Genomic DNA, 12834 nt, shown 5'->3' on the forward strand with positions numbered 1-12834 from the left:
AAGGAAACTGGGATCATGGGGCAGGATAAACGAGAACACGCGGCAAAGGACACGTGAGATCACGGGGCAAAGGAAACTTGGGATCATGGAGCAGGAGAAACTGGGAACACGGGGCAAAGAACACAGATCATGGCGCAAAGGAAGCTGCGATCATAGAGCAGGAGAAATCAGGATCACCCCAACTCAAGGATCTGGAATCAGGGAATTGTGGACCTTCTTGAGACAGTACACATCTCTGCTCTGGTGTGGAAATAAAGCCCCAAAGAGCCAAAAAAAGAGGGATGTGGGACTGGGATGGAGGGGGATGTAGGGGTCAAGGAACTTTTGTGGGGAGCAAGGGTGCAGGGAAGTGAAAGGGAAGCACACAGGATGTGGAGAAACACCTTTTCATTGCACCTGGGCACCGGGACCAGCAGCAGGAGATGTGCTGAGTGGGGAGACCCTCAGAGCAGGGTACAGTCATTCTTACGTGTGACCTTGGAAGCGGCCCGGATGACCCCAAATTTCTGCTGGCTGTACGGGGGGTAGCGCGGGGCGTTGAGGGGCTCCCAGCCCATCCCGCGCTTCAGGCACCCACGGTGGTGGGAGAAGGTGTCAAAGCTGAATTTCCCGTGGTGCATTCCCAGGCCGCTGTTCCCTGGAATACACAGCACAAGGCCCTGGTGTGTAGCTGGATCTGGCCATCCTTTGGGTCAAAGAACCCCAAATTGAGCTCCCAGCTCTGTAAAAGTGGCACCATGACTTCATCCAGCTGCTTTCCAAGCCATAGATGAGCTTCCCAATAATGTGACCCAAAGAGGACCACGGAGGTGACCTAGTGCACACCCAAGTGGATGTTTGGAGTGGGAAAATTAGTCTGGGAAGTCTGGGAAGTGGAGAGATTCCCAAAACCCTCTTATCAGTGGATTTTACCGTTTCAATTAACATATTTAGCAGCTGGAAGGGTGTCACTGATGAGGTGACCACAGCAACAAGATGCTCCCACCAGATGACCTTCCCTGCCACAGGAATACCCTCCAAAAGACATCCCATGCATGCTGGATCCAGCCCTGCTGCAAGGGGGCCAGGCTGCAGGGGTGGAGAGGCAAAATGACCAAGATGCTTTTGGTGAGGTGGGACCCAGCATCGTGGATGAATGTTGGGAGGTGGAAACTGGCTGGCCAGGAACAAGCACAGGAAAGCCAGGCAGGCTGGCAAAAAATAACAAAATCCACACATCATTTGATAACAGATGGGATAAAATCCCATGAGTCAGCCCGAGACAGTCCTGATAAAATGGTAATCGTGGTTGGGGTGATATGCTGGGTTCAGTACTTTACACATCAGCAGCTCCAGGGAGGTCACTGATGCCTCCTGGCCAGCTGAGTGGGAAGAGAGGAAAAAAGGTGGAAAAGAGGAGCTGGTAGTGGAGGTTATCCCATAAAAAGTGGGTGTCTCCATCATGGAATCCCAGAATAGTTTGAGTTGGAAAGGATCTTAAAGATTATCCAGTTCCACCCTCCTGCCCTGGGCAGGGACACCTTCCACTAGACCGGGTTGCTTCAAGCCCTGATTCCCTATGTTTTAAGCAAGACATTTCTGTGGATCCAGGGAACACAGAGCTTGGGATGGGGAGTACAGAGAGGAAGAACCTCAGGGTGCTCCATAGGTGTCCAGCAAAGCCCAAGAGCCTAAGGTGAAGCAAAGGGCTTCTGGAGGAGAATTACCCTATGGACTACCGAGCCCTGTGGAGCTGAGAGTTCCTCCCGAGACCCTTCCTGACCGTGGGTGGGATCACACCTGGCTCCCAATGGCCAGGACTGGGGATTTAATACTTACCAATGCCTCCAAATGGCAGCGAGGTCAGTGTCACATGCGTCAGGGTGTCATTGCCACAGAAGCCACCACTGCTTGTCCGCTCCAGGACCTGGTTCACCACCTGAGATTGACACAAAGAAGATGGGACATGGGTCTCCTACTCCATTCCCCTACTTCCAGACACAATCCAAGCCCCCTAACTAGGGCTCTGTGCTGTAAGGGAAACACTTGGAGCACAAACGTTGCTGGATACAGCTGCCAAGGAGCACTGGGCAGGTGTAGTCCTGCCTTGGCTCTACCTTGTCATCAGAGGAGAAGGCGTAGAGGGCCAGGGGCCGCTCCCGGCTGTTGATGAAGTCAATGGCTTCATCCATGTTGGCGATGACCACGATGGGCAGGATGGGCCCGAAGATCTCCTCCTGCATGATGGGATCCGAGGGCTGCACATCCACCAGCACTGTGGGAGCTGCAGAGAGGAAACCCAACAGCATCAGCCAGGCACAGAGGTCAGAGAAGAAACTTTGGTTGTCCCCCCAGGACCCATCTCCTGTACAAAAGGCCGCCTTCCTGGCCAAGCGCCCAGTTCCTGTTATAATCTTCTCCAAACCTGAAATGCACTCCATCCAGGGATGGAGATGTGAGTGACCCCCAAGCCTCACCGATGTAGCGCTCTGCCTCGTCCGTCTGTCCCCCGATGACCACGCGCCCGCTGCCCAGCAGTCTCTGCACCCGCTGGAACTGCTTGTCACTCACAATGCGGCCAAAATCCGGGGATTCTCGGGGGTTGGGGCCATAGAAATCATCAACGGCCTTACGCAGGGCTGGGATGAGCTTCTCCTGCATCTCTATGGTGCAGAGCAGGTAGTCGGGCGCGATGCAGGTCTGCCCCGCGTTGAAGAAGCGGCCCCAGGCCACGCGCCGCGCCACGTTGGTCACGTCACAGGTGTCAGACACGTAGCAGGGGTTCTTGCCCCCCAGCTCCAGCGTCACTGGTGTCAGGTGCTTGGCAGCGGCCGTCATCACAATCCGCCCCACTGGGGGGCTGCCTGCAGGCAGGGAAAACGTGGATTGAGGTGGGAATCCCACCGGCCATCTGGGATGTGGCACTGAGTCCTGCCAGACCTCAGAAGCACGTCCCAGATCCTCCAACAGATCCTGGCACACATCTCTAATCCAATCCCTGCCTTCTTAGCATGGATGTCTGGAGGGAATCCATCTTCCTTCTCACACAAAATCCACACAGGGCTCTGCTCTGTCCCATGGGACGTACCAGTGAAGAAGATGAAGTCAAATTTGTTCTCCAGCAGCCTGGTGGTCTCTGACACACCACCGGTCACCACAGCAAAGCAGTCCTGCAAGGAAATGAGAAAGGCCCTCTCCTGTCACCGTTTGTCCCCACCAATAGAATCCTGGGAGGCTGAGACACTGGCTGGGCATGGAGGAAGGAAGTTTGACAGTATGTGGAATCAGAGGTGGTGTGTGAGGCAGGCACAGAGCACGGTTCTGTGTCTGCAGGGGTGCCCCAGCCATGCCCCAAGGAATGGGGAAGAGTGTCCCACCTTATCCAGGTAGCTAGGCAGCGCTTCTGCCACGATTCTTTCTGTCTTCTTGGATACCTCCGAGGGTTTGACAAGGACACAGTTCCCTGGGGAAGACAGACAGGATGTTGGAGCTGTGACATGGTGACAGCCAGCTCTTCTATGGACAAGGTACCCTCACCGGTGCTCGGCACTGCTGGGATCCTCCAGGCTAGGGGACTGGGAGTTTGAGCTCACCCGCAGCGATGGCCCCGATGAGGGGCACCAGGCAGAGGTGGATGGGGTAGTTCCAGGGCGCTATAATGAGCACCACCCCATAGGGGTCCTTGCGGATGAAGGCAGAGTCCAGCTGCATTGCCTGTGAGACACCCACCACGTCAGCTCCCACCCTGCACCATCCCACCCAGCTCTGCCTCCCATCCTCTCTCTCCTCTTCCCTCTCACCAGGTTCTTGTCCACATGCTCATCCTTCATCCAGCGGGACAGGTTGTTCAGGGTCTCATGGAGCTCGTTCTTGCACAGGAAGATCTCAGATAATTCGGCTTCAAAGGGTGGCTGCAGATACCAATGATGCAACATGTCACCTTGGCATGTCCTGCAGCCCTTATCCCGACACTCCATAGTGTTTTGCCCAGGATTTGGAGACTGCAGCCCTCTTTATCCCATGCTGGATTTCAATCCCTAAGGGTATTGAGTCCCCCCTGTGTCCGGACATGGTTTTTTAAGCATTGATTGCTTAAAAATAGGGAAAAATATGCAGATCCCATTCATCCAGACAACAGAAAGAATGGAGAGGGTGTCCGAAGGGACTAGGTTGGAGGAGATGGTGAGCCCTAACACCTACATGGTGTTATTAAGGCTGTGGCTGCAGAGCCAGGAAATCCAGGCTTGGGGAGTCGCAGCCTGGGTGAGCCCTGCAGGAGGGAAGGGGGTGACATCGGGTGGGAAGTTCAGGGCAGGGAGCAGGGACAGAAATCGGGTTAACCTGCCCAGGTAGAGGGAACCTGAGGCTGGTGGGTGTGGGAATGGCTATCCATGTCAAGGGGCTCCCCACAGCCCCCTCTGTCTATGGCAGAGCAGGGAAGGACTCTGGAGGATGGTGACTGGGATATGCTTCACCTTGGTCTCCCAAATCCAGAGGCCGTGAGCCCGGGACAGAGCCCAGGCAGGGCTGGAGAACCCGATGAGAGGAGGACAAAGCACCCCCAGCTGGGCTGTGGGAGCCCCTCAGCTCCTCTGGCCACCAAGTTCCTGTCCCCTCTCACCTTGCCCAAGTCAGAGGCAGTGGCCTCTAGGATCTCCTGCTTCTTGTCATCCAGGAAGTGTCCCAGAGCCTCCAGCTGGGCCATGCGGTATTCCATGGGCCGAGTCTTCCCCGAAAGCCAGGATGCCCGCAGGTGGCTCACCAGCCCTGCAAAGGGATTCCTGCTGAGGAGACAGGGCTGTTAGAGGGACACCAGCCCCATTCCAGCTCCTCAGGGCTCTGCATCCCCCCAGCCCAGCATCCAACTGCCACTCCAGAGAGAGGATGGAGCAGCGGGACCCCTCCTGCCATCCCTCTGTCCCCCCACACTCTCACCTCGTGACATCACCATCCACATTCAAGCTCCCACCATCACCCTCGGGGGCTCTCCTGGCCTCGCTCTCAGGGAGCTGCGGGACAACCATTCCGGTCTCCATGCTCCCACAGGCGTGGTGCGGGATGTTTGCGCTGGGCTTGGCAACCACAGCTTCCCTCTTCTCGGCTGACACGGTGGCTGCCAGCTTCCTGCCCTGCCCCTTGGCCGCCTGCCCTGACCCTTGGCCGCCTGCTCTGACCTTTGGCTCCCTGCCCTGCCAAACGTCACTGCTGGCTCCATTCCAGCTAAAACTGCTTGGGATGGGAAATGCCCCCACAACCCTCCCAGCACCCCGCAAACCAGAAGAGGGAGGCACAAAGAGAGGCTGGGAGAGAGTTTTATGCAGTCTTTACTATAGGCAGAGTTACAGGGAGCAAAGAGCAACAGCAAGGAGGGAGAGAGGTTCATTCCAAAGGAAATGTCCGTGTGAGGGGACAGGGCTGATGGGAGCGCTTCTCCACCAGAAAGGTTTGGAGTGAGAAAAGGTTTCTGGTTGTTTCAACTGTGTCCTGGAAAATGGTTCGGAGTAGAGGCCACAAGGCGATGTCCATCCCAGCTGTCCAACATGCTCCAGAGAGGCAAAGGACATGTGAGGAAGTGTAATGAAAAGGGAGAGGGGGACAATCCCAGTTCTCCATGCTGACTCTGTGGCATCCTCAGAGCAGGAGATGGCAGGCTCAGAGCAGGGTGCAGGTGCCCCTGCGCTTCACCTCAAAGGTGGTGGTGAGGAGCCCCAACTTCTGCTGGGTGTAGGGGGGGTAGCGTGGGGTGTTGAGCGTCTCCAGCCCCATGTTCCGGTGCAGGCAGCCACGGTGGTGGGAGAAGGTGTCAAAGGTGAACTTCCCATGGTATTTTCCCAAGCCACTGTTCCCTGCAACACACAGGACAGGTCCATGCTTAGGACAGGACTCTGCCCCTGATGATGCCTTCTCCAAGCAACAAAACAAGGGAAAAAGACACCTACAGGATTTTCTGAGCAGCACCAACATGGTGGAGGAATTCCATTTTTCCAGTGCCTCCTCCAGGTATATGGATGCTCAGTCCAGCCAAGCCTGCTGCAGCTCAGCAGTTTGGAGATGGGTAAAAAGGAGACACTGGGGCCTCCATTCATCTGCACAAGCATTGCTGGGTTCTGCAATCTTGATTTCCCTCCATGATGCTCCCCTGTATCTCCCCATGGTTGGAGCTGTTCAACCTTTTTTTCAGAACTCTAAAAACCTGTAGCCGCATTGGCTACACCAGTTCTCTCAGTTCCTGTGGCTGGTTTAACTGGAGGTTAACAGTGACTTCCCTTGGAAGCTTTGGGGCCATCTCACCCCAATGACTTCAGCCCCTTCACCTGCTCTAAAGTGGCTTTACCTGATAATTGAAGGTAGTTGGTCTGATTCATTCCCAATTAAGATAAGTTACAGAATGAGAAGTACAAAAAATTGTTCCCTAAGCCACAGGCAGGTGAGGAATTAATTGTCTGGGTGTTTCATTATGTCTGACTCATGTGCCAGCCCCGACAGAGATGCTGAGCAAGGGTAGCACCAAATAAAAGGACTTATCCCAGAAATATTTTGGGAAGAGATCAAGACATGGGGAAGTATTCTGGGAAACAACATTCCTCTATTCCTGTATCCCTGGACCATGCTGCACCCACAGCCTAGGGCTGAGCAGCCTCACTTTTCACCTGAGAAAACAAAAACTGGTGCCTCTGGACACCAAAAATTTCTTCTCCAATGAGGATCTCCAAGACCTTGTAACAGGTTCTCAGGTTTTCATAAGTGTTTTGTTCCTACTATTTTGTACTAAAAGTTGGAATGAAGGTACAACCTGGCTCCCGAGGGACATTAGGGATCCAGCCCAGCACCACACAGGCTGCAGAAGGAAACTCACATTCCTCACCATGGCTCAGGCCATGGATCACACCTGGCTCCCAATGGCCAGGACTGGGGATTTTGGACCTACCAATGCCTCCAAATGGCAGCGAGGTCAGTGTCACATGCATCAGGGTGTCATTGCCACAGAAACCACCACTGCTCGTCCGCTCCAGGACCTGGTTCACTATCTGGGAGGGAGCAGAGAAGGTAGATGAGGAGCTTGCACTTGGCAAACCTTACCCAGTTTACCTACTGGATGTTTCCAGAGTGTTTGGGCTTCAGATGTCTTAGAGCCTCATGTCCTGGGGCTCGTGGAGGTGGTCCCTGATTGCCCTCCCCACTTTTTCTGCTCCACAGACACACCTTGCTGTCGCAGGAGAAGGCGTAGACGGCCAAGGGCCGCGGCCGTGCGTTGATGAAGTCAATGGCTTCATCCATGTTGGCAATGACCACAATGGGCAGGATGGGTCCAAAGACTTCCTCCTGCATGGCAGGGTCTGAGGGCAGCACATCCGCCAGCACCGTGGGAGCTGCAGAGAGGAGACCCAACAGCATCAGCCAGGCATAGAGATCAGAGATGAAACCTCCCCTTGGGACCCCTTTTAAGCACCCCTAAAACTCTTTTCCCTCTAGAGCCTCCCCTCTGTGTGAAGACCCCCTGAAAACCCCCAGTGCAGTCACCAAGGTGTGAGTGACCGCCAAGGCTCACCGATGTAGCGCTCTGCCTCGTCCGTCTGTCCCCCGAGGGCCACGCGCCCGCTGCACAGCAGCGCCCGGAGGCGCCGGAACTGCTTGTCACTCACAATGCGGCCAAAATCCGGGGATTCTCGGGGGTTGGGGCCAAAAAACTCGGTGATGGCCTCACGCAGGGCGGGCATGAGCTTCTCCTGCATCTCTATGGTGCAGAGCAGGTAGTCGGGCGCGATGCAGGTCTGCCCCGCGTTGAAGAAGCGGCCCCAGGCCACGCGCCGCGCCACGTTGGTCACGTCACAGGTGTCAGACACGTAGCAGGGGTTCTTGCCCCCCAGCTCCAGCGTCACCGGTGTCAGGTGCTTGGCAGCGGCCGTCATCACGATCCGCCCCACTGGGGGGCTGCCTGCAGGCAGGGAAAACGTGGATTGAGGTGGGAATCCCACCAGCCATCGCACGGCTCTGGGATGTGGCACTGAGTCCTGACAGACCTCAGATACACATCCTCCAACAGATCCTGGCACCATATCCAGGCAGGGCTCTGCTCTGTCCCATGGGACGTACCAGTGAAGAAGATGTAGTCAAACTTGTTCTCCAGCAGCCTGGTGGTCTCTGGCACGCCGCCGGTTACTACAGCAAAACAGTCCTGCAAGGAAACAAAAAAAATCCCCTTGTGTCACCATCTATCCCCACCAACAGCATCCTAGGAAGCTGGGAGGCTGGCTAAGTGTAGAGGGAGAAGTTCTGCACATAGATGGTGTGTGGGGATGGTGGGTGTGAGGCAGCATTAGGAACACCATGGCCCAGGAACAACAGACAAGGACAACAAGGGCTTCTCACATTGTCCAGGTAACAGCTCAGCGTTTCAGCAACGAGTCTCTCTGTATTCTTGGAGATCTCTGAGGGTTTGATGATGGCACAGTTCCCTGGAGGAAGATGAAGAAGACATCAGCACAGTGACATGGTGACAGGCAGCCCTTCTGGGGATGAGACCCCTGGGGCACTTTGGCACTTCCAGGCTAGGGGACTGGGAGTTTGGGCTCACCTGCAGCGATGGCCCCAATGAGGGGCACCAGGAAGAGGTGGATGGGGTAGTTCCAGGGTGCTATAATGAGCACCACCCCATAGGGGTCCTTGCGGATGAAGGCGGAGTCCAGCTGCATCACCTTCAAGGAGGAACATGACCTCAGCACTGCCTTACCCACCAGCAATCCCTCTCCACTGCTTCCCTTTTCCCAGAGCTTCCTTCTTACCAGGTTCTTGTCCACATGCTCATCCTTCATCCAGTTGCACAGGTTGTTGAGGGTGACATTGAGCTCATTCTTGCAGAGGAGGATCTCAGTGAAGAAAGCCTCGAAGGACGGCTGGGGACAGACATAATGGAAGTGCCACCCCAACAATGACCCTGTCACCCTAACACAGACCCCATCACCCCAACTCAAACCCCACCACCCCAGGAGGCATCTCTCCCCTCTTCCAAACATGAATAGCAAGAGGATCTCTTCAGCAGAAGTTTCCATCACCTCCTGTAACTCCCAAGGGAATATCTGTATCCCAGAAATTTAATGAAAATAGTTATTTGGCCAGAAGGAAAAAAAAACCCAAAACTGAACATTTTCAAGGTGTCTAACAAATTTCTGAGCTCAGCACTGTGAACTGGCAACAGAGCCCTGAGCCAAGGAGACACTCAAGCAATGTCACCAGAGCTCCTGAAGACCCGGTCCTAGTGGAAGGCATCCTGATAACTTGGATATTCAAGCTGGAAGCAAAGCCCAGAGCTCCCTTCCACCCGTTGACAAAAGCTGCACCTTTTAGTCTTAAGTTTAGTCAACATCTTAAGATCTTGACTAAAGGGAAGCAATAAGAACCACAGCTTAATTAAACCCCTTGTGATGGAGAAGTGGGTCCTTTCCATCGCTGCAGAGCAAAAGTTAGTATCATATCATTCTTGCAGGAGAAGTGTGAAGACACCAGGGATAGCCCAGCTGCCTCAGTGGAGCCCCTTCATGACCGTGGAGAGCTGGGGGGAAAAAGCTCCTGTACTGCAACATCATATTTTGGACTCCTACAGCCCAAAAACATCCCTGGATTGGAGTCTTCCTCCCATTCCCACACCACTTTGGGGTTGGGAAGGCTGTTGCTGATTCCCAGGATCTTCTACCACCAAGAGACCTTCAGGTCCCCAAAATGCAGCTGCCAGGTGGTGCAAGGACCCTCTTAGACATGAAGGCTCAGCAAGCACATGAGATAATCGGGTGAGGCAACGGGGCTGTTCTCAAGCCAGGATGAGATGGCATCACCAGGATGAGGAAGATGACGGTTCATTAAGAATTTTGATGGGATACAAAGGTTGTGAGATAGGACATTAAGTCTGAGGTCATCCAAGTGCCACCAATTGTCACCAGAGAGGAACCAGCACCGCTGGAGGTGAGACACCACCTCAGCTACGTAAGAGCAGATGAAGTGTCCATCTAGCTATGAGGGCCTGGCTGCATAACAAGCTCATTACTGGACAACCGGATCTAATTAGCCGTAATTAGGAAAGACGATGGACACACTCAGAGCACTGATGCCTATCAAGGCCTGGCTGAAGGACAAGGCCACGCCTCCAACAAAAAAGGCAACTAGGAACCTTGGGAAATGGCAGAACATGGAAACACATTGCTGAGGGCATGGGCCAAACACTTCACTGATGCCAAACAAAGAGGTGAGGATCATATAATTCTGGAATGGTTTGGGTTGGAAAGGACCCTAAAGTTCACCCAATTCTGCCCTGTCATGGGCAGGGACATCTTCCACTAGCCCAGGTTCTCCAAGCCCTATCCAACCTGGCCTTGAACACTTCCAGGGATGATGAGCTGAGACCACTAGAAGAATCCATAGTGCGATGCTCCCACTTCACCTGTAGATCATCCAGGAGCTCCTGGCATGCTACAGTACCCTGAGCCATATCCAGAGCCCTGCCCATGCCACTATGCCAGTGAAACTAGTCCCTTGGAGGCCCTGGGAGGAATGTGCAGTGCCAGCACATTGCACAATGCCAGTAATCCTGGGCGTGCCGGGCTGGCCAGGAGCAGCCCAGGATGTCACCTCTGTGGAGGTCACACAGACCCTCAGGATGCAGACCACAGTGTGAAATACTCCCACCTTGGCTGGTCACCGACAGGCCAACAGGGCCATTGCCTGCTCTCAGGGCACCAGGGAGGGGATCACCAGCACTGTCCCCCCACCATCCCTGGATCTGCAAGGATCCAGCACTTACAAATGCACCAGCCTGGGAGCATATCAAGGAGGAAGCAGGACCCCAAAGAAGGGACACCCCTATACCCAGACCCTCACAAGCATGCAATACCCAGACAAGGGTGTATGAAGGACTTCAGATATGTGATGCCAGTGGCCCCCAATTCCCAGCCCCTCTTACCTTGCCCATGTCCAATTCAGTGGCTTCAAGGATCTCCTGCTTCTTGTCATCCAGGAAGCGTCCCAGAGCCTCCAGCTGGGCCACACGGTATTCCATGGGCCGAGTCTTCCCAGAGAGCCAGGATGCCCGCAGGTGGCTCACCAGCCCCCCATAGGGGTTCCCACTGCTGGGACAGGGTGTCAGAGGAGACCCAGCTGCATTCTACCTCCCCAGAGCTTCATGTCATCCCAGATCCACGTTATCTCATCCCACCATCAAACTGAAACCCAGATTCTCTGGGGACAGGGCAGGGAGTCCACATATACCCGTCTCCCTTGCTGCTGGGAGCAGCCCAACACAGCACCATTCCCAGCAGATCCTGTTTTCTCCCTTGGACTATGCTAGGATGTGATGGCTCACAGATCTCAGACTTTTCCCCCAGCACTAACGTGGGGTCCCCATTGCCCTGGCACTGCCACAGCTGCCCCTGCCCACCTCCCTGTCTCCCTCCTGCGTCCCCAGCCCCTCGTTCTCACCACGGAGTGCTGCAGACCATTGGCACTGGCCCCTTCCCGATCCCGCTGCCTCCACTGCACCCAGCAGCTTTTCCAGGATCTTTGCCAGGATCACCACCTGTGGTGCTGCACTTGCCGTAGCCCGGGAGCTGCTGCCTGGGAGGCTCAAGGGCCTGCTGCATGCCAAGCTGTTGGAAGGAGCTGCCAGTCTCCATGGAGAACGTGATGGCCCTGGGGAGAGACACTGCGCGGGTTATGCCAGGAGGGAAGTGCTGGGGATGCCGGCTCAATCCCAAGAGGAGTCACCCGCGGCACCTTTGAAGGGCAGCTTGGTGTTCGGGGCATCCTGGTTGTGGGTGATTCAGCCCAGTGCAGCTGCCAGAGGCTCTGGGAGATGCCTGGGATTCCCGGGATAATCACCATCCTCTGGACACTGACCTGCCCAGGCTGCCTTGCTGATGTAAGGTCACCTATGGGCACATCAGCAACAAGACACCCCCAAATCTGGGGGGCAGCGCTGCAGCCTCCCCATCTGTCACCCTCTCCATGCCCAGACACCCACTCTTCCTCGAGGGAACCCCCCCTGCGCCCCACAGCCCCCACCAGCATGGGGGTGTCAGAGGGGTGCCATGCAGGGAGTGCCAGTTTTGGGGACCCCGCAGTGCTTACCTGGGAGCTTGTGTGGAAGCTGGAGGAGCGCGAGGCCAGGTACGCACTGCCGAGGCTCAGTGTGGGGGTCCCTAAATGCTGTGGGGCCGAGCCCCATGGCAAGGGGCGGGAAGGATTGGGCCCCACCTCCATGGGGCTGGCAGTGGGGACAAGGTTTGGGTTGGGATAGGATGGAATGGGACCTCCCCTTTGGGACGGTGGAACTCCCACGGCCACCACACCACCACCATGAACCTTCACCCATTTAGAACCCACAGACACCCCTCATCCTGCTCCTGTGACAACTCTGATCCATGGGGTTCGCATAGACACCCCTCATCCTGCTTCCCAAGGGTTCCACGATCAACATAAATCCATTATCCTCCTCCCAGGATCACCCTGACTCATGTGGTTCCCACTTACACCCTTCATCCTGCTTCCCAAGGGTTCCCATGACGAACAGACTCCCCTCATCCTGCTCCCAGGACCATCCCCAGGAAAAGCCCTTTGCTCCAGCACCCCAGGGTGGGTTTTATTGCCTGGAGTGTGGGGCAGCCTCAGGATGGGAGTTCTTTGCCCCTGCCCCACTGCTAAGACCCTGCTGGGGCTGTTCGCTGTATATCCCCCCTATCCTGCAGAAACCAGCACCCTCCGAAGAGTCCCGTCTCAAGAATCCCCCGGTACCGGCTGGGCCAGATCCTGCCCCGGAGATGCCACCCCCATCCGCCCGGCCCAGCAGTCCCCCCGCCCTGCCCCGGGGCA

General features: G+C 55.6%; 2 protein-coding genes across 4 annotated transcripts; both read right to left on the bottom strand.

The window, feature by feature from the left end:
* Positions 1–372: 372 nt before the first annotated feature.
* On the bottom strand, positions 373–5080 carry LOC136362298 (aldehyde dehydrogenase family 3 member B1-like). 2 transcript variants are annotated; one of them, XM_066320690.1, is made up of 10 exons: positions 4915–5080; positions 4601–4760; positions 3780–3890; positions 3573–3693; positions 3357–3442; positions 3068–3149; positions 2457–2843; positions 2097–2263; positions 1819–1918; positions 373–637 (listed from the first exon to the last, which is right to left on the bottom strand). In XM_066320690.1, exons 1-10 carry the CDS (start codon positions 5013–5015, stop codon positions 444–446), a joined length of 1509 nt encoding a protein of 502 aa, XP_066176787.1. In that variant the 5' UTR covers positions 5016–5080; the 3' UTR covers positions 373–443. The 2 variants fall into 2 exon arrangements, with proteins under 2 accessions (XP_066176787.1, XP_066176786.1); XM_066320689.1 differs by having other exon boundaries at positions 4601–4763.
* Positions 5081–5285: 205 nt separating this feature from the next.
* Positions 5286–12830, bottom strand: LOC136362307 (aldehyde dehydrogenase family 3 member B1-like). 2 transcript variants are annotated; one of them, XM_066320708.1, is made up of 10 exons: positions 12094–12830; positions 11446–11655; positions 10931–11096; positions 8555–8873; positions 8350–8435; positions 8074–8155; positions 7529–7915; positions 7183–7349; positions 6908–7007; positions 5286–5825 (listed from the first exon to the last, which is right to left on the bottom strand). In XM_066320708.1, exons 2-10 carry the CDS (start codon positions 11637–11639, stop codon positions 5632–5634), a joined length of 1695 nt encoding a protein of 564 aa, XP_066176805.1. In that variant the 5' UTR covers positions 11640–11655; positions 12094–12830; the 3' UTR covers positions 5286–5631. The 2 variants fall into 2 exon arrangements, with proteins under 2 accessions (XP_066176805.1, XP_066176806.1); XM_066320709.1 differs by lacking the exons at positions 8074–8155; positions 8350–8435; positions 8555–8873; ... (1 more) ...; positions 11446–11655; positions 12094–12830 and adding an exon at positions 8001–8063.
* Positions 12831–12834: the final 4 nt, after the last annotated feature.

This window comes from Sylvia atricapilla, chromosome 6 (assembly GCF_009819655.1).
Source record: "Sylvia atricapilla isolate bSylAtr1 chromosome 6, bSylAtr1.pri, whole genome shotgun sequence".
Lineage (NCBI taxonomy): Eukaryota > Metazoa > Chordata > Aves > Passeriformes > Sylviidae > Sylvia > Sylvia atricapilla.

Bases quoted from the DNA above. Each gene is read 5' to 3' on its own strand.
- LOC136362307 (XM_066320708.1), bottom strand. From the start codon at position 11,639: ATGGAGACTGGCAGCTCCTTCCAACAGCTTGGCATGCAGCAGGCCCTT. The intron at 7,008-7,182 runs GTGTGTCTGTGG...GCTCCCTCCCAG, and splicing joins CCTTCTCCTGCGACAGCAAG to ATAGTGAACCAGGTCCTGGA. The intron at 5,826-6,907 runs GTAGGTCCAAAA...TGTGTGTTGCAG, and splicing joins GCTGCCATTTGGAGGCATTG to GGAACAGTGGCTTGGGAAAA.
- LOC136362298 (XM_066320689.1), bottom strand. From the start codon at position 5,015: ATGGAGACCGGAATGGTTGTCCCGCAGCTCCCTGAGAGCGAGGCCAGG. The intron at 3,150-3,356 runs GTGGGACACTCT...ATTTCCTTGCAG, and splicing joins TGCCTAGCTACCTGGATAAG to GACTGCTTTGCTGTGGTGAC. The intron at 2,264-2,456 runs GTGAGGCTTGGG...TCCTCTCTGCAG, and splicing joins CGAGGCAGAGCGCTACATCG to CTCCCACAGTGCTGGTGGAT.